We start from the raw sequence: 21,248 nt of genomic DNA, 5'->3' as shown, positions 1-21,248 counted from the left end.
GACTCAAAGTATGCTTTTGGGGTAGTACATGCCCATGGAGCATTGTGGAAAGAAAGAGGATTATTGTCCTCCCAGGGATCAAATATTAAACAACAAGATGAAATTTTACAATTATTACAAGCAGTTCAAAAACCAGATCAGGTAGCAATCATGCACTGTAAAGCACACCAAATTGGAAACACAAAGGAAATTGCTGGAAATAATTTAGCTGACCGAACGGCAAGGAAGGTAGCAAAGGAACGAGCATTGCAAATGGCATTAATTCCCTCCAAAACAGTAACTCTTCCTAGGGAAGAACCAAAATACTCAGAAGAGGATGATAAGTTAGGTCAATTATTAAATGCTAAGAAAAAACTAGCCGGATGGTGGGTAACACCTAAAGGACAAGTAGTAGTTCCACCCTTTCTGATGAGAGAAATAATTCAAACAAAGCATCAGGAATGTCACTGGGGAGCAGAAGCCTTAGTAACTTCTTTGCAAAAACAAGTGGTATTGCTCAAAATGTTAGGAATGGCAAAAATAATAACTGCAAAATGCGAAGTATGTTTGAAAAATAATCCAGTAATCAGGAAAAAGGTTCAAATGGGTTGAATAAAATCTGGTACAGAGCCTGGAGATTATTGGCAAGTAGATTTTTCAGAACTACCTAGGCAAAATGGGTATCAATACATCCTGGTGGGGGCTGATACTTTTACAGGATGGCCAGAAGCTTTTCCCTGTCGCTCCACACAAGCAAAGGAAGTAGTAAAGTGGTTACTACAAGAAATAATTCCAAGGTTTGGGGTTCCTATTGGAATTTCTTCTGACAGAGGTCCACACTTTGTTGCAGAAGTAGTCCAGAATGTTAGCAAAATTCTGGGTATCACATGGGATTTGCATACCCCATGGAGGCCACAATCCAGTGGGAAAGTAGAAAGAATGAATCAAACCTTAAAAAGGCAAGTAAGTAAAATTTGTCAAGAAACTAATTTAAAGTGGCCTCAAGCACTTCCATAGGCATTATTACGAATCAGAGTACAGCCAAAGAGTGGAACCTCAGTCAGTCCTTATGAATTATTGTATGGAAAACCTTATGACTCCCCAGAACCAAACCCAAACAAGCATGTAAGAGGGAAACAAGATGTGTATAACTATTTGCTTTCCTTAGGAAAAACTTTGACTGTAATTCACAGAGCAGTGGTGTGGAATAGACCATTATCCCTGGAAGCTCCGGTGCATGACTTTCAACCAGGAGATTATGTCTATGTGAAAACGTGGGCTTCCAAACCCCTGCAGGAACGCTGGAAAAGACCCTTCCAGATACTGTTAACCACCTTCACGGCTATTAAGATTGCGGAATCGGATGCTTGGATACACTACACTCGAGTGAAGAAGGCACCTACTCCATGGAAGATTATTAGCCCTGACCCACAGACTTTAAAACTGACTCTGAAACATGTTTAATTTCTCATATCACTTTGTAATTGTTCTCTTTATACTAGTTCGGCAGATGATGTTGGTGGGGACCTGGACTGATTTGATGATTAGAAACAAAAGACAAGTAGAAACAGAACAATTGATTAGTATTCCTAAAAAAGAATGTCTGAAGAAAATTTGATGTAGGATTGATTAAGAGATTCGCCAGCTTGCAAAATGTTACCCAGATTACTGCTTGTTTGCCAATACCAAGAGCAGTAGGGGAATCTATTCCATGGGGAATTCTAACTATGAATTTAACCACCCTGGAACATAAAACCAAAACCACTTATTGTAAACAAAGGCCAGTGACTCAATGGTCTGAACAGGTGAAGGTCATCAGAAAACAATGGCAACTTCTAGGATGACTCTTCAAAATAGAATGGCCTTAGACCTACTTTTACTCAAAGAACATGGAGTGTGTGGATATCGCAAGGACAGATTGGACCATTGTTGTATTCATATTCCTAATGTCACTAAGGACATAGAACATGATTTGAAGTTATTGAGCAAAATTGAAAAAGAAACTGAAACCGTTTGAGAGGATATGTCAAAAGACTGGCTGGGAAAAATTTTTAGCGGATTAGGATGGAATCTGAGCTCTTGGTTATAATTTATAATCAAAACTCTGTTTCTGTTACTAATTGTCTTTTGATGATCATGCTGACATATGCTTGTCTGAAGAGACAATTTACTAATAGAATTGCAGTCAATCGCATGATCATGAGAGGTTCCAACTATTCCACCAGAATACAGTCCACCACCAAAATATGCTGAAACAAATATTAACTCTCAAAATAGTAGTGGATAAATGTTATGTAGGTAATGTGAAAGTATTGAAATAATTTTCAACACTTTCAAAGGGGGGAAATGTTACTGATTTGTTATTGATTTGTTATTAGTTAGAATTAATCATATTCAATTTTAATAGGAATGTAGAATTATAAGAAATATTTTAGCAAAAACTATACATATCTATTATATTCTACACATTTAACCATGGGAGTGTTAAGTTTGAAATATAGTCATAGGAACTTAGGAACTTTAGAAAATGTATTATGTGTAACCATAAGAATTCAAGTATTGTCTAAAATCATTTAACCACAGAGACTTTGACATAGATTTGTTGATCAGTAGTGTTTTGTTTTAAGAAGCTAAGGAAACCGTTATGGACACCAGTTTGCTGCTTGGAAACCCCTTACCCTTCCCACCTCGATCTAATTATCGAGGATTCCAATCAGTAGAGTTAAGTGAGATTAACCAATGATTGTTTTAACATCAGAATATTAATGAGATGGTGTGACGGAAGGACCAATCATTAGAAAGGTTATATTTAAGAACAGACATAGTATGCATTTTTATGTAAATGGTGGTGAGAATCGTACTGCGCAGAATCACCTGAGAGGTCAACTATCGGACAAAGTGAGGAAGACTACGGAAGACCACCAGAGGGCTTCTGAAGACCACCAGAGGCTTCACCACGCCTGCGTAGAAGGACATTTGCATATGCTAATAACTTCCCAGAAATCTAATGGATATGTATAACCTTTCTTGGAAACCTAATGAATATGAATGAATAAGTTTAATATAAGGTGTATGATTTTGGTGTTCAGGCGTGCGTGGGTTTTTTGAGAGGACTCACCCGCGTACCCGGCTGTCAATAAAGAAGTGTCTGCTTATCTGCACTAAATTGGTGTTGTTAAGTTCTTTATTCCGACTTTTTCGGCAACATCAAGACGTATTTCAAGATATCTCTTTTCCAGGATCCCAAATCTGCTCAGAACAATGCAGCCTTACCAGTAAACTGTCCCTAAAGCAGCTGGGAAGAGCTCAGGAAGACTCCCATTTGTCTCACCCTCATGCCCCCTGCTCTGTGCCCAGGGGAAGTCACCCTCTTAAACCAGCCCTTCTCTAAAGCCTTTGGCATATGTGATCCAATGGGAAAAGCTGTGGGCTGAAAAGAAAGGAAACGGGGAAGCTAATTGTACTACAATCAACTCTTTGCCAGCTCAGAGTCATTGAGGACTTTCACACCGCAGATGTAAGTGAGAGCAATTTCCTAGGGAAACTTAACCTGTGACAGCAATAGGAAACTGCAGCTCAGGGACTGGCAATTAGCTTCCTAAAATCCCCAATTTTTTCCAATTTAACCTGAGCAGTATCTGAGCAGTGGAGTGAATTTGTATATTAATTGTAAAACTTGACTTGATTCCTTTCAGAGCAATTTTAAATACAGAATTTCATTAGCAAACCAACCAAACAACTCATATTATTCTTCTATTATCAGCAATACAGGGGCTTTTACACATACCCATGTGTCCACAGGTATCTGGATTCTCCAGCCATCACCAATAAACTGCATCGGGGCAGCATAATTGCCACTGTATGGCCATCAGGGTGTTTGAAATCCATCACAATCTAAAAAGAAACAAAACCAGCCACCATGAATGAGCATGACTTACAGATACTTCGTATCCATGCCAGGCATTCTCACGTCCTAGCTTTATTTGCCTCTTCAATGTGTTCTCATCAGAATATTGTCACAAAACAATTATGTATGTCCTAGGGATACAAAAGCCTGTACGTCTCTGTCCTTAAGATTTCTCCCTTTCAGCACTGTGTTAAAAAATCTGAGGCAGTCATAAATATATGTGTATATACAGATAATTGTAATACTAAAAATATATTTTTCTTTCCTTTTCACAGTAATAGCTTTCTTTGTGAGAGTGTGGTAGCACCATTTAATCTCTGTGTGTACCTGTGAGGTAGAAAAGGGTTACTAACCCTCAACTAAAGGCAAGTGCAAAAGAGGAATAGAGGGCTCATTTGCTAAGGCATCCAAAAGTGAGGTACCTGGGTTAAGGCAGTCAGCCACCATCTTTTTATGAAGTCTACATAGAGAGAGAGAGAAGGATCTCTGAGGAGAAGGACTCGGGGGTGTGGGTTGACAAGAAACTCAACATGACCCAGCAATGTGTGCTTGCAGCCCAGAAAGCCAATTGCATTCTAACCTGCACCAGAAGAAGGGTGGCCCGCAGGTCAAGGGAGGGGATTCTCCTCCTCTACTCCACTCTGGTGAGACCCCACCTGGAGTACTGCGTTCAGCTCTGGGGCCTCCAACATAAGAACATGGACCTGTTGGAACAAGTCCAGAGGAGGGCCATGAAGATGATCAGAGGACTGGAGCATCTCTCCTATGAAGACAGGCTGAGAGAGTTGGGGTTGTTCAGCCTGGAGAAAAGAAGGCTCCAGGGAGACTTTGTAACAGCCTTCCAGTACCTAAAGGGGGCCCACAAGAAAGCTGGAGAGGGACTTTTTACAAGGGCATGTAGTGAAAGGACAAGGAGTAATGACTCTAAGCTGAAAGAGGGTAGATTTAGATTAGATGCAAGGGTGTTCTTCACTATGAGGGTGGTGAGGCACTGGAACAGGTTGCCCAGAGAGGTTGTGGATGCCCCATGCCTGGAAGTGTTCAAGGCCAGGTTGGAGGAAGCTTTGAGCAACCTGGACTAGTGAAAGGTGTCCCTGCCCATGGCAGGGGGGTTGGAACTAGATGATCTTTAAGGTCCCTTCCAACCCAAACCATTCTATGATGATGATTTCCACAGAAGTGATTCATCCTACTCTAAAATGTAGAGCTAAGGGATGTAGAATGACCCTATGCCCTCTGGAAATGCCCATCTATTCAAAGCAGATTGATCTGAGACAATTAACTCAGAGTAGATAGCTAACATTTAGATAACCAGTATTAGGTGAGAGAAATAATCTCCAACCTGCCCACATTCTTGGAGATTTGCAGCACAACAAGCACATGCAGTCTCCCAAGATCCTGACTCATGTGCCAACTACCAGATCATCCTTTTATTATTTGCCAACTGGCTTCTAGCCATGGCAATATATTGAGGTAACACTTTCAGCTTTATTCCAATTTCGCAGCCCAGATGGCAGTGCTACATTTTGCTTCTGCTTGGGCTAGGAATGTTATCCTTTTACATTTCCCAAATGAGAGAAACTCTTGCTGTGGAAAATCAGGAGCAGGCCATTCAAGCAAGCCAAACGAGTTACAGAAGACTTACCAAAAAAGAAAAGTTGTCAAAAAGTATTCAAGTCAGCAGTTGCAGCTACACTGGAGAATTAGCACCATGAAAGTGCTGCCACCTGATTTGTAACCTACTAAGTATGCAATTTAAAAGCAGACTTACTACAGTATGCCAGATCAAAACAAATTAAGCAGTTCTGCTTCTGCATACAGATGCGTTTAACAAAGAAAACAGTGGTGCAATGATCAGTCATTCAGCACAAAAAAACGGCAAGATAGACTGAATAAGCAAGACTTTTAAACGCTACAAATTACCACTTAGAACATTTACCATTTAACGTTGTGCACACTGGAGCAAACTACAATGGCATTTACATTTTTAGGAAAAAAATTATTTACGCTGTACTACCACCCACATAGAGTGACACAGCTTCTCCTGTTGGGCTATCTAAATTTAAAGCAAGAAACAATGAGGGTGACAAACAGTGGGGCTGAAAGGGGAAAGAGATATGAGGGAACAGGAATAAAGCTTACCTATAAGCTCTGATTAATGATTATGAAACGCTTCAGTAGCTACACAAATAGATGAATGGCAGCCACTTGCTAATGTACTCCTTCCCTTGCACTTAGCAATTTCTTCCAGGTATCCTCAAAGAAGCATGGGATGAAGAAGGAGAAAACACAGTGGCTTCACAGATCTGATGGGGAGGCTGTCCCATAAAGTGCAAGGTGCAAGCCTCAGTAAAAAGATGTAGCTATCTGGCAAGGCAAAGAAACCAGAGGATAACTAAGCAGGACCAGCAAGTAAAGAAAGGAAAAACATGAAAAGAAGTGGGAAGTGAAATGGCTGGATGAAATGGGTGAGATGGTATCTCGGTCTGTCTTTTGCCCCTGTGGTTCACTGCTATTGGGGGACAGGTATGAGTGGTCAAGACAGAGACTGGGTTCTTCAGAAGTATGGCTGAATAAACTGAACATGAGGCTCTGTCTAGAATCCTTCCTGGAGGCTCAGTTACCCCACTGTCCTTCTTTCTGGGTCAGTAGTAGCTATAAAGCTCTGTTCTTGCAGATGACATTCAAGAACTGCCCTTTCTCCAAGAGTCAATGAGGAGACCTCCATGGGGTCCCCTACACTTCCAGTTCCCACCTCCCTCCAGGGCCCGGAAGAGGACCTTGTTCCCTTGCATTTCTGCATGCCAGGCTGAAGTGGTGGGAAACAGTTCCTCCAGCTCCCAGCCCTCTCCGCTGCTTTACCTCATGCATCTCCAATTCATTTTCCCCCACCAGCTGCAAGGCCCCAGAGTCTCTTCACAGAAGATGCTCCTCAAATTCTATCCTGTTAACAACTGTGCATTCCAAAATAGCAGATATTCAGACTACTCTATAACAGATAGCACATTGGGAATGAGAGGCCACAAAGCTATCCCTGGTAGCTGGATTTTCAGGCAGAAGTGGCAGGAAACTAGACAGTAAAAGAGGAGAGCATGTCCTCCTGGCTGAATTTCAGCTGTGCTAAGCCAACAAGAAATATGTGAAACAAAATTTCTGATGGTGTAGAACTTGAGGCTGAAAAGCAGATTTATCTCTGTAACATCTGGCAAGTCTAGTCCTCGCCAGCACAGGATCCCAGCTCCGTCCCTGCCCCCTGGTTTTATGTGGAGGAAAAGCTTCTGTACTATTATGTCGCACTGTGTAGCTGCTCCCCTTATAAACAGATTACATCCTTATGACAAGCCATGATGATTTGGAGAGGAAAATATAAAAAAAAGGATTAATTTACTTGGAAATGAGCAATGACATTAAGTAATTAGCAGTAACTGGAAGAGTCAAAAATCCAAATCCAAAACCGACTTTTGCTTATGAAGCAGAGATCCTCAGCTAGAATATATTAAAGTTTTACACTTTTCTATTAACAACAAATTTGACCTCGCAATTCAGACAGAGAATCAAATTTAAGGAATCCACTGTGAATATCTTAAGAAAATTAGTGTAATTCCCATGCTTCATTCCTTTATCTAGACTAACTGCACCTGAATGCTTAAAAAAACCAAGCAAGAGTACTTCCATCCTTTGTTTACAGTACAGTGAAGAACATTTAACCCAGAAGGGTTTTGGAAGAACTCTGTTCTTATCTTTGACGAGCCTATTACTGACTGAAGTAGGTAACTTTCCCACACTCCTATATGCATCTTTATCCGGCAGAACATTCTAAACTGTCACACACACACACACAAAAGATTAACACATTTGGTCCTCTTTTTAATTTACTAAGGACTCACAACCAATAAAGCAACTCTGCCACTGCTGAATCAATCTGCTTCATGACAACACTGCTTCATGACAGCTTTGCTCCACAGGAGCTATTTCCAATTACTACTTTTGGTTTTACCTATTTTCTTTTTTCTCTTAGATGGCAGAGTCAATAAAGATAAAATTTCCAGCTAGCCCATGGTGCATCATCCAGGGATTACATTCAAAAACTAAAAATAGTGGATGCTTTGATCTTATACAACTTTTACCTTCTTTCTTTGTACTATGGAAAAAGTGTGTCTCTAAATATACCAAAAAACTTAAAAGAAACAAACAGCTAATAATACCTACTTGCGGTTTTAAATAACTTGTCATGAAGCCAGGTTATTTAAGAGACAGTGTTCCTGACGAGGGAGCACACGAAGCAGTAAACAGCTTTCAAGAGTAGCTAAACATCAAAGCAAAGGGACACCCACATCATGAACATTGTTCCTGTGGCATACAATACAGCAAAACGCAAAAACCAGAAAAGAATCCAACATAAAAGAAAAAGGGAAGAAAGTATGTTTTTCTTAACTCCTCAGGGAATGAGAAGTCTACACAGCCTTTCAGTGCAATCGTACTGTACTTCATGAAAGAGCGGGAGGATGGAGGTGAACGACTGGTCTATAAAATAAGTAACAATCCAAAGGCAAAACAGAAATAACGCAACAGGGCTATAAGGACAATGTTGATAAGGATTTCACTGCTACAGAGTGGAATGACATTGTTTTTCTAAGCTTTGGCTATGATGCAATTTGTATTTGATCTTAATAGACCACCTTAGATGAAACATACTCTAAAGCTAAAAAAAGTACAATATAGAACGCTTCTCAAGTCTCTGACATTATTTACTGAATTTTCAGAGCACAAAGACAAAGACATTATCGGCCTACATAGCAGTTTCCCACAAGTAAAACAGATGAAAAAGAATGTCTACTTCAAAGACAGCTGAGAGGTTTAAAGCCCACACATGGAGCTTGAACAACACAGTGGGGCTCTATGCAGAGACAAGAGCCTCCTGGCTTACACAGGACTGAGGCAATCAATTAGTAACACACAGTGCCTTTCAGGGCATAAACCATGCTAAATTCCAATATTTGGAATTCAGAAAAATGCTGACTTTTAAGGGAACACAGAATGGGATTATCTGCTCCAAATAATCCACATCATAGGAAATTTATCTTATGTAACCTATGCTGATACTTACAACCTACATCATGGTCTCTAGCCATACTTCAGAAAATGAGTGCAACATTGGCAATCATGATGATGAAATACTTCAGTACTGCCTACCTCAAAAATCTCTCAACACATGCACAGGCCTCCCCCATATCAGATTTATGCCAAAGCATACTACCTCTTGCTAAGCCAGCAGGCACTTTGGCACTACAGTGATGCTAGTCAGATGCTTATTATACCTACTAGGTTTTCTTTCTTCAAAAATTGTATTCAATTTTCCATCCATGTGATGCATTACTATCTTCCTGAATTTTCTGTGTCACTTTAAGTGTCTATATATTTCTTCCTCTTAATTGAAGTCTAGCATATGAATGTTTAAAGATTATTTCAATATACAGACAATACTTCATTCTTTTCTCTCTGAGGTCTCACTTTGTTATGATTTTCTTCATAACCCCAAGGAGGAGAATGTATCCACTGAACAGCATACCAGTATCTCTCCTAGCTATTACGTATGCCATTGACTTAATGATACAAATCCTCTTGTTGTCTGTACTGTTTACAGGATTTGGGTAGTGCACAGGAAGAGGAAAACTACTGCAATGTCCAAGCTAACTCCTGTTGGATGGAGAAGTTTCCAATCCTCTGCAGGCCCTGTCACAGCTAGCTGGAATATACACCGCTCTCCTTTTGTACCCAGGGATGCACCTCTTGGGGTTCATCAACTCCAAGTTATTAGAAGTTATTAGTCACCCCACTAGCTAGATGCTGGCTCCTTGTGGTGTCCAATGGGGTGGCTGCTCTGCCTAGCCTCGGCAGAGGTTGGGATGCTGGTGGTACTTCTGGCAGCGTCACCCCAACTTCGGATTGCTGCTGTTGCCACTCCAAGGTCTCTCCCTGCTGCTACAAATTTTTATGATTCACTCATACGTCTTCTCAAGTTGATTCTTCTTTGTTTCAAAAGCCTCTTTGTAAATCCAGGGTCTACTGTTTAATCTTGCTGATTGAACAGCCAGACTAAAAGAAGAACACAACAAATCCATTCCATTAAAGCCTATCCATCAAATATGCCAGTTCCTACTAACTCTGAAAGTATCAAGTTCCTTTTGTACATTACAGAACATTATCTGTGGCCTTTGCACCTTCCCAGATCATTACCTGTGTTAAAACTCAATGTTGAATATTAGACTCCTACATAAGAGTTTTTTCAATCCCTACAGTAAAAAGCAATAGTTGCATTACCATTGCAACCCTCTCTCTGCCACCACAGGTATAAATTTCTCCTTTCCAGAAAATGCTATCCAACCCCAGCATATAACCTTGACGTCTTTTTGTGAATCCAGAGACAAAGAAGCAGTCAAGTTCTCAACAACATCCGGTTTATTCAATTTTGCTAACATTCCATTTTCATCCTTTAATAGATCACCTCCCTAGCTCCTAGCTTAAACTCCTTTAGGACAAAGAAAGCAAGAGGCTAATGCTGTTAGTCTTCATTTAATTTCTTTCATTGATTTAGCCTCCTCTGCAATATTTTCCATTCTTTCAGGCATATGACTTCCCTCACATCCACGGGTGCTTCTACACTGACATACAGGGAATTGCATCCACCTACACCAGGGCAGAACGTGCCTCAAATGTATGAAATCACTCATTTTCCTTTCCAAACGAAAGGACATTTCCAAGATTTTCTATCACTTGCTCTCAGAGTACAGTTCAATGGAAGAGCACAAGAGGACTCTTATACCTCCTGATCCTAGTGGCCTCCGGAGGGCTTAATCTGTTCAAGAAATAATGCCCAGACATCACAAGAAAGCAGTTCTGCACCCTCAAATACATCTCCTCACACTTGCACTTAATGTATTACTCTATAACCTGAAAGCAAATAATCTTTATTTACATGTTTAGTGCTGTACCAAATGTCTACCAAGAAATCACTGAACAAGTCCTTACAACACAGACACAGCTGTTCCGTAATGAGTACAACTTTACATGCAAGTATGATGACATCTACAGGATTCTGGTATGCACCAGAAGTACAGAATTTGTAATTCTTTCACACATTAAAAACTTGCAAGTTCTCAACAGATTTTCAGTATCTAAGTAGAAAAGGAAACACTTCAGGGTTCAAGAAGAGCATATCACCTTTTTAAATCATTGATCATTTATAAATACTTACGGAAACACACACTATAATCAGCAATTTCCATGGTATTGAGGTTGCAAATACATGTAGCAGGCCTCTCTTCAATGATAATTTTATTTCCATGCCACCCTACCTGTACATTTATCATCCTGTCGTGGACCATTATAGCCTCTAATTGCAAGTTTTCTACAACAGAAGCAGTGTAAGGGACTGTGAATACGGCCTCCACGTAACATAAACAATAATTGATACAAGACAAACCAGGCCTTGGCTCAGTAATACTGCCAAACATGGAATAAAACACCTACAGTTATGGGAGAATCATTTACAGGAAGAGGACCTAAACCAGTTACATTCAGGGTGTACACTCTTACCATGTACTAGTGTGGCACGTACCAACCAGCTGTTGTGTAATAGCCCAAGCCCTTACACTTTCAGGGTATTTCAAGGCATGGGTAAAACATTCTGCATGTTCGTTATCCTGTCTAGTGGAAAACCATCTTCCCTCACTCTCTACAAACATTGGGGTTGTTCATCAGACTTCAGTCTCCTCTGCCTGTCCCAGTTTTCTGCCTGTAATGTTGTAGTACAGGAATCTAAGCTAAATATAAGTCATAGGGTGGGAATAGTCAATTCAGTTCAAGATTAAGACATCTACGTTTGGGCATAGATTTTTAAAAATCCCATTAGGGAACGGAAACCTGTGAAACCAGAGCCTAGATGTATAGTTTAGCGTGAGCTGAATCACCCCCTAGGCTGGACTGACTATCCCCATTTATTACAGAGGAGCTCAGGCGTGCAGTGCACGTGTACACACCTACTTGTACACACTAAAATTTCAGTGTCTTAATCCTGGACAGAATACCACTGACAACAAGTTATTAAATAAGGCACCCAAGTATAGATTCAGCAGATGCCTCAACTCTGTTTAAAACAGTCCTGCCCTAATTAAAACCTCTTCCTGCACTTTATCACTCATCTTGCCCTCTACGTACTGAGAAAGTAGTATGGAAATAGTCCAGTGCTGAATATCTGTAATTCAAAAAGATTAAATGATGAGTTTACTCAGCCTGAGTTTGAAACAAAGGTCAACTAGCCCTTCTCACAACTCCATCTAACAACTGTCCCAGAGACCACTACCACAGCAGAGAATTGCCAAAATATAAGACATGCAAATGGTGCCTTCCTGAACTAATTCTTGCATCGTACCTCACAAGAGCTGACAAGACACAGTCTTTAATCTATTGCTATAGAAACTACCATATGGCCTGTTTCTTAATCCTCTACATCTTCACTTTAAAAGGGAAATCTACTGAGGAACAAAGATCTGGGCATAAATTTAGAGAATTGGCTTAAATACATACCGAAAAGTCATTCCTTAGCAGATAAAAGCATGTAATGTTTTAAAAAAAAAAGAAGAAAAAAAAAGGAAAACAAACCAAACACCAAAGAACGAATGAAAGCCATCTTCTTGGTTAATGATGTCTCCTAGGGCCATAAAGTATAATTCAAAACACAGCATGACACTGAAAGACTTCTTTAAAATAATTTGAAGAAAACTGTTTTATCAATTTACTCAATTGCTATGTTTCACCCCACAGAAGTACCACACATCTGACATACACATATTACTTTAAAGCACGTAAAACAATCAAAAAGGAAAAACACATTTTGAAGTTTAGATAGGCAGTATTTCAACACTGCTGATTTTCATCACAAGCAGCATCATGTCTTTCTTCTCCCATTCCTGCCATTTGCTTCATTAGCCCAATGAGTGTCTTCACATTGAGACAAAGGAGTCAAAAGAATCTCAGTAGACATAATAAAGGGGGATGAAAGATTATGTTTAGCGGTTACATTGTTGAAATTAGCTGAGGCAGAGACAGTCCTTGATAAGAGGAGCTGGTCCCAAGAACCAGCCAATGAGGCAGAGACAGCTCCTGATAAGAAGCAGGAGCTGGCCCCAAGAGCCAGCCAAGACTGGTCTTGCGGCTTGGGTGAATACCAAGAAATCACTGAGCCTGCAAAAGAAAAGAGGTTACTAGCGGTGACGAAGAGGAGTCATCTATCTTCATCTCTGCGACCACCAGATGACCACCATAAAGAGGCACTGCACAAGCGCAGCTCAGAGGAGACTACGGAAATGACCTCTCAGAGCTAATTTTAATATGAAGTGGGGATAGGTCATGAATATGTATAGGTGTATTGTGAATATGTAACACTTGACTGTATAAACTTGAGGCAAACTGCCGAGTCGGGCGCACACGACTACCCCCCCCGTGCTGCCCAGCCCTGAATGAACATACCTACTTTACAACCTCACTGACTGTGGAGTCTGTTTTCCGCACGTCAACATAATGCAGCCAAAAGTTATACAAAAGGACTCTACCAGGGCCTCAGCATCTGGCCCTGAATTTACAATGGCTTGCACGATCCTGCACTGCAGATAGAGGTACACAGTAACAGAGGAGGAGGAGGAGGAACATCAAGAACACCTCACAAGGAACTGTGAAGTGTCCGGTTTTCACTGCTTTCAACTGCACCATCAACCTTGGTTCCTCCCAAGCATTCTTCTGTTGCCCCATCAAACAGACCAGAGCTTCACCTGCATTGCCCCTGCACTGCACCAAGAGGCTGCCTGCCTACTTGCTTCTCCTGTAGGAGCACACCTCTCCCCCTGCCCTGAACTGGAATCTTTCTGTCAAGTGTATCAGCATCACAGTTTTGACAGCTCTGGCTCCGGCACACTTTTAACCACTCTAAATTGCCAGTTCCTCAATGAAAATTTCCAGAGTCAACTCCACTGAAACAAGTTTGTGGAGAAACTCCTTCTGAAACACTCAACACAGCTCGAAAGAAAAACAGAAACAGAACATTACAGTATGCAAAATGCTCAGATTTGTAAATATAAATGCAGACAGACTTCAAACCCTATTTGCTACACTTACTGGTATTATAAAAGTCCAGTTCAAAGCCAAGAGACAATACACCACAGCAGGAGCTTAACAAGTTAAGCTTGTCTCTTTCCTTACAGACTACTTGTGATTATTATTATTGACTGACTACTTGTCATTTCTACCTGAAATTTGCCACAGTCTTAAAATAGGCTCCTATGACAATAGAGATGACATCACTGGCTAATGAAATTAGACTTCTTTCTTGAATACCAGAACTGAAGTACAGCTGAAATGTAACAGCTAAAGATAATGACTTTTTAATGCCCCAGAGTTCAGTCTGTTTGCTGTTAATTTGTGGCAGATAGCAGGATTCCATTTCATGAATCAAGTACTGATCTTCTAAAAATATCATGGAGAATAGAAATAACTTCCACTGATAAATCTGTCACAGAAATTAAAAATTGTTTAAAAATATAAAGACATTAGTAATTACTCAAAAAACAATACAAAGTTTTCTATTAAAAAAATTTAACTGTATTTCAAGAATGACAATCCAAAACCTGATTCAAAAATAATTTCAGCTGTAAAAATATTAATTGAAATGTAAATTTAAATGCTGTGTTAGTTTTCTTCTATTGCAATGATTACATTTTTCACAGGAATAAATAGTAACTTCATATTTAAACAATTAATTCATCTCACCACCACTGAAAGGTAGTTCATGTATCACAATGAAGAGTACATGGGGGGAGTGAAGTGGAACAAGAGAAAAAAAATATTTAGTTTAAAAAAAGCAATATCGTGCATAATAATCTATTTTTTCAAGATTTTTATCTATCCACAAATTTCCTACCACATGAAAACCAGCTAGAAAACTCTAGCAATAGCAAGACATTTTTTAGAGAATACATTTGCTTCCACTGAAAAATTCAACATCTCTATTTGAGTGTCACAGTAAAGCTATAACAGCCAGACGTCTAAGAATTGGAAATGAAATGATGCTGCCTCAGCATACAAAATAAGCATGCAACAGGAACAGAAAAAGCCTGGAGACAACAGGTTCTGTTCAAACAGAATCAAGTTGATAGAGCAAGTATGCAAAAGTTTTCCTTCATTATTTAGCAGCTATGACCACAGTCAGAAAATCTTAAGGCCTACTGCAGACTTCAAACATTTTAGAAAGTGTTTGTTTCACCCACAGTAGGATTTTGGTGTGATTGTGAGAAAACTAACTGGAACTATATGACATTTTTCATACTATCTCTATGTATTTTTCCACGTGATACTGAGTGGATTGCATTTTCAAATTCCTCCTAATTGCAATTTCTTTTGTCTCTTTCCACATCCACCTCAGATCCACTGCTGATGCAACTGCCCAGAAATGTTCAGGAGACCACAAGAACATTCTTCCCACATCCCTTTCTCAACACTATCAACTCCAAGAAACCACAGGATGCTAAAAAGAGCAACCAGGTGACTGGGAAGAAAACGAAGTGGTATGAACCAGAAGGAGCCGCAGCTTTGCCTTCCCTCTCAGCAGGTGTCCTGGGTTCAGCTGGGATAGAGTTAATGTTTACAGGAACCTGGGAGGTGGGGGGCACAGCCGGGGCAGCTGACCTGAACTAGCCAAGGAGCTATTCCATACCATGTGCCATCATGCCCAGTATATAACTGGGGAGCGGGCCGGGGGGTGGCCTCTCGACTTTTGGTGGGGAAAGTGGCGGAGTGTTGGGTGCCGGGTGGTGAGCAGTTGCACTGTGCATCACTCTTTTTGTATACTCTTTCATTAGTACCGTTGTTGTTGTTGTAACCTTTTTTTTTGTGTGTTGTCCCAGCAAACTGCCTTTATCTCAACCCTCGAGGTTCCGTTTTTTGTTTGTTTGGTTTTTTTTCTTTTCTCTCTCCTCCGTGTCCTCCCTATCCCACCGGAGGGGGGCGGGAGGAGTGAGTGAGCGAGCCGCTGCGTGGTCCTTTGTTACCGGCTGGGCTGAAACCACAACAGCAGGCAAAATAATGGACCACATGCAAGACACATAAAAGTGCTATACAGAATGCAGTAAGGCAACTTACCACTCTAGCAGACCCAGGAGAAGCATCTCAGCAAGTCACAGCATATTCTGCAGATCAGAGATCCCACAGCAATCATACAGGCTGCCCTTCCTTCCTCAGCAATGAAGTAGGATACTAGCCAATTTAGGAGTTGTTATGCCTTGCATAGTGGGGAACAGCTTTATGGAAATGCACAGTACACGACAAGTTTCCTTCTTTTGTGGAGAGGAAGAAAGGCTGGTATGAATCCAACAAAAGGGAGATAGGAAACTGAGCTTTGCAGAGCTATTTGCCCAGTATTAGCCCCCTGGTACTAAATGCCAGAACTCATAGACTTACCACAGGGACAACTCATACAAAGAGGCACCTAGAAACTATGATGTCTCTCCAATACGAAAGGGGAGGGAAAAAAAGAATATTTTTACATACAAAACTTTAAAACACAGGCTCTGTCATAGCTTAGCTTTGATTTTGTTCCTCCCAAGTAGCTGAGGAGGTAGCGGAGAAGGTAAGATCTCCATGCTGTTGTCTTGTTTCTCAACAAATTACTGCCACACAGCTTCTAGAGAAATAATACGAGTACGATTGCTCTGGGGAAAATTCTGTCTGAATACTCTTCTTGTAGCATCTCACTGCAAGTCAAGATTGGTTATCAGATTCCTACAGCACCTGAGAGAAAAATGCTAGTCTGCATTAGTTGCACACAGTGGGTGTCTTGCTGTTGTTACCTTTCGCTAAAATAGGAGCTAGCCTATAAACAACCATGGCTGTGGAAGAAGGCAATTAGGTATTGCAGGACAGGTTTCCTCTGAACAATTTACATGAAAGCTGAGCTTCCAAGGTCCTTACAAAGGTGAAAATAACTGATCAGGTGGAAACATCAGCAGGACATGTTGATATCTGTGAACAGAATCCTGTATGCCAACAGGCAAGAGACATCCAGCACAGAAATAAAAACTCAGAACAGTGTGTTTACTGAATATTCACCTTTCCCAAAAAAGACAGTAAGACTATTACAAATATTCTCATGAAGGGCTGCAGGCTTTGTTGCTTATCTCAGAGGGCACAATTCAACGTTCAATTATATCAACAGAAAGCTCTCCCTTGATTTTGATGGGTCTTGTATCTGATCCAAGCTCAATGACACTACATTATGATATGACAAGGACGGAAACACACAGGACATTTATACAGAGCAAACGCAAACAGGAGACAGATTTACAAAGCCTGATGCATTTAACTTGTGGTGCTCAGGACACCTTTCACATGGAGAAGCTCTTCAGTAGTTTTCAAAAATGAAATACTGGTTTAAATGGAACAAACCAACTAAATTTGGTATACAATTATAAATACAGTCCCTTTGGGTTTCCAGCTAAATTATAGAGAAACCACTGCAAATTACTAGTCTCAAGAACTGATGTAATCCATAACTGTAAGAAGGGTACAGCTCAAGAAACGTGTCTTACAGATCTGAAAAGCACACTATCGAGCTTCAGGAATCCCACCAGACTCACTTGAACAAACTTCTGAACTCAGCATTAGGTTGTAGTGATTAAAATTAATGCCTTCCATTTAGGTTAAGAGACATTTTGGATCTGCCAATCCAATCTCTCTTTAAATATTGATAGCTATTACTCCACTCTCACCTACTACAATCAAGCTGCTAGCATGGACAGAGAAAAAACTTTGGTGTAGCCACTACCAGAGGAACTCTTTAAGTAGGTAAGATGCTCTCTGCCTTCCCTTAAAAGAAAAATAAAGCAATGTAAGTATAAACAATAAATTAAACTAAATCAGCAACTAACCAAGATAAGCAAAATAAGATTGGGACCACAAAGTTAACACAACAATATCCAGTGCCTGCCTACCTTGTTAGAGCTCATACAAGACACAAAACAGGTGCTAACTGTCAAAGGCTGGGTACAATCTAGACTTTCTAAAGGCTTCTGGTAGTCTCTCTCAAGCAGCTATTACAGAAACAGCTGCTGCTATAACTACAGGTTTCTGTTTATTAACCAAGACAGATTAGAAATAGAACAGATAAGAAGCAAAAGTGTTGGAAAAATGGTCAATTATCAGCCTGAGAGATGAGTAATAGCAGCATACCTCATTCTATCAGTTCTAGATAAACCATTAGTCACATATTTCAAAAGGTCTGGTGGAGTTTTTCTTTCTAACATTGCTCTGCTTTCAAGGCTTAAAAGAGTCACATCTTTTCTTTACAGATCAAGGCACTTAATATCTGCAAGCTAAGACATGATGAATATGTGTTCAGATGAACAGAAGTTAGGCAGAGGTCAAGGATGATCTACACACAGCCCCACTGTTTAACCCTGAGCCACAGATCTGACTCAAAACCCTGAAGCTTCCCTTTCACAGACATTAGGTCAGGGTCCTAGCCAGCGTGTCACAGCAGTTCTCAGTGTTTATCCCAGTCTTCTGCCAGGCCAAGGCACAGGGATAGGAAGCAGAGTAAGGCACTCAAGAAGGAAAAGCAGAAGCTAAGGAGAAGATAATGACAAGCCTGGGGCTTCCACATCAGGGCTGGATATTAGGAAAAAGGGACAAAACAACATAAATCATAGTATGGTGCCAACACAATGCACCCTTCAGGAAAACTATGACTGCGCTTTACCCTCTGGCATTGGGCAGTGGGTATCCCACAGCAGTCTTGGACAGAACGGGGCAGAGCTGATGAGGAGGGACTGCAGGGTGTCTACTATGGGTAAGATATGCAGCCAGGAAGGGAAAATTCTTTCCTGGGTTGGATACACTCATAACACTACCTAGCTCATTATAGAAATGCTACCTCTGTATTTCTAAAATTCTAATGAATCAAGGCTTACATGACAGCATGTAAAATGGCAAATTAGGAAAAGCTGAAAAACAGAAATCTCAATATTGATCAAGCTCCTGCTGCAAACCTGCAAAAGGAAATCTGGCACAGGCTTTAAGTAGGATTTTCTGAGACAGCTGCAAACTTGGCCAGGTTCCTAAGATGAAGTACTGTAAAATTACATATCTTTAGAGACACCAAATGGAGGCACTGAAAATAACACCTAACTCAAATAAAAACAGAAAATTCTCAACAGAAAGGACTGTTCCCTGTTTTGCAGTACTTTGTTCAAATTCATGGACACAGGACATATGTTTTGCCATTAAGCTTAATAAAAATAACTCTGAACTACATTACCCCATTGCCTTTCTTCTCCTACTATGACAACTTCTGAATTAAAGAAAGTTGTATTCAATAACACAACATTGAAACTGATATTCATTAACATTTTCAGTGTATCAGCTCCTATAAAGAAAGGGTGAATGTGGCGATTTATAAAATGCCATTACAAGCCCACAAGACATTCTGGAAGTCTCACTTTATTCTGCAGTTTCCCAGGAGATGCCAAAGAAATGGGTCAAAAACAGAAGTGATTGGGCTGAGACCCTCACTTTTCCTGGAGTATTAAGGTACAAGACATATTGCTGCTTTGCCCTCAAACTATTTAATGGTTTTTATAAGCTAGGCAGAAGTACAAAGTAATAGTGAGATTTTTCTCCTTCAAATCAAGTTTAATCTGTCTTGTAAACTCCCCAAAACACAATGTTTCGCACCAACTAGAACAAAATTGAGCCACTTGGTTTCTCTGTGCTTCTTGACAAAGCTGTTCCATGTGACTGAACACGGGAAGAGACTCTCATACCTACATTTCCACCTCATTTCATACAAGTGTAAGAACTTGGATTGCCATGGGTTATCTGGTGCAAGACAAATGAAGTGTTGTGAAGAGTCATGCCCTTATTTTCTTCTCAAGACTGTTTGTTCATATTTAAAATGAACATATATACCACAGGCTAATAACTATTCCTTTTTCAACATAAATCAAGTTTGCACAAACAAATTAAACTTACAATAATTCCTCTAACAAAATAGTACAAAGTACATTGTTACTGGATAAAGTCATTCGCCACTGAGGAAAAGACTGATTTTCAATAATGCAATTTAAGTTGCAAGGTATCACTGATGATGGTGGTGGCACAAAGTGCAGCTGGAGACATGTCACTAGTGGAGTACTCTAGGGGTTGATACTGGGGCTAATGCTGTTTAACATCTTCATTAATGACCTGAATGATGGCGCAGCATGCACCTTCAGCAAGTTTATAGACAATGCAAAATTGGGATGAGTGGCTTATATACCAGATGGTTGTGCCACCATTCAGAGGGACCTGGACAGGCTGGAAAACTGGTGCCAACATGAACCTCATGAAGCTCGACAAGGGGAGTGCAAAGTCCTGCACTGGGTCAGGAATAACCCCATGCATCACTACATGCAGGGGGGGTTATCAGCTAGAAAGCAGCTTTGTCAAAAAGGACCTTGGGGTCCTGGTGGACAAGAAGTTGAACATGAGCTATCAACGTATTCTTGCAGAAAAAAAGGCCCACAGTCTCCTCAGTTATATTAGGAAGAGCACTGCCAGCAGGTCAAAGGAGATGATCCTTCCTCTCTACTCAGCACTGGTGAGGATGCATCTAGAGTACTGTGTCCAGTGCTGGGACTGGGCCTCCCACTATGAGAAAGATATGGACTTACTGGAGCAAGTCCAGCACAGGGCCATGAAGATGATTAAGGCATATCTTTATATGAGGAGATGCTGAGAGAGCTGGCACCAATCAGCTTGGAGAATTGATGGCTCAGGCTCAGTTAAGATGGCTGTTATCAATGTGTATAAATAGCTGATGGGAGGGAATGAAGAAGAGTGAGCCAGACTCTTCCTAGTAGTGTCCACAAACAGGACAAGAGACAATGGGCACAATTTAAAACCCATGTGACTCCACCTAAACACAAGAAAACAGGGGTTTTTTGCTGTGTCAGAGGTCAAACACTACAACAGGTTGCCCAGAGAAGTTCTGTAGTCTCCATCTGCAGAGATATTCAAAACACAACTGGACAGAGTCTTGGACAACCTGCGTTAGCTGACCCTGCTTGAGCAGAGACCTCAAGAGGTCCCTTCTAATCTAATCTAAACAATTCTGTGGTTCTGTGAAGATAACATAAGAAGTTTGAGAAGCTATGCTGATAACTAAGGCACTAGGCTAGGAAGCCACTTGTGTTTAGTCCCCTGCTCTGCCACAGACTTCTTTTTCATAAGCCAAAGCATTTACCTTAGTTATTAGTTATTAGAATCTGCCTAACTCAAA

The 21,248-nt window shown here is 40.6% G+C and overlaps 2 protein-coding genes across 2 annotated transcripts in view; one reads left to right on the top strand and one right to left on the bottom strand.

The window, feature by feature from the left end:
- ELMOD1 (ELMO domain containing 1) overlaps window positions 1-21,248 on the top strand; it is a 270,336-nt gene that overhangs the window by 166,173 nt on the left and 82,915 nt on the right. The window lies entirely within an intron of this gene.
- ALKBH8 (alkB homolog 8, tRNA methyltransferase) overlaps window positions 1-21,248 on the bottom strand; it is a 61,052-nt gene that overhangs the window by 18,047 nt on the left and 21,757 nt on the right. Inside the window, exon 8 of the mRNA XM_049823549.1 lies at window positions 3,767-3,873. Coding sequence (XP_049679506.1) covers window positions 3,767-3,873 — 107 coding nt within the window. The remainder of the gene's footprint in view (window positions 1-3,766; window positions 3,874-21,248) is intronic.

This window comes from Accipiter gentilis, chromosome 19, assembly GCF_929443795.1.
Source record: "Accipiter gentilis chromosome 19, bAccGen1.1, whole genome shotgun sequence".
In the NCBI taxonomy this organism is placed as follows: Eukaryota; Metazoa; Chordata; class Aves; order Accipitriformes; family Accipitridae; genus Astur; species Astur gentilis.
The sequence above is the reverse complement of the archived record's forward strand: the minus strand, read 5'-3'. Positions and strand labels throughout refer to the sequence as shown.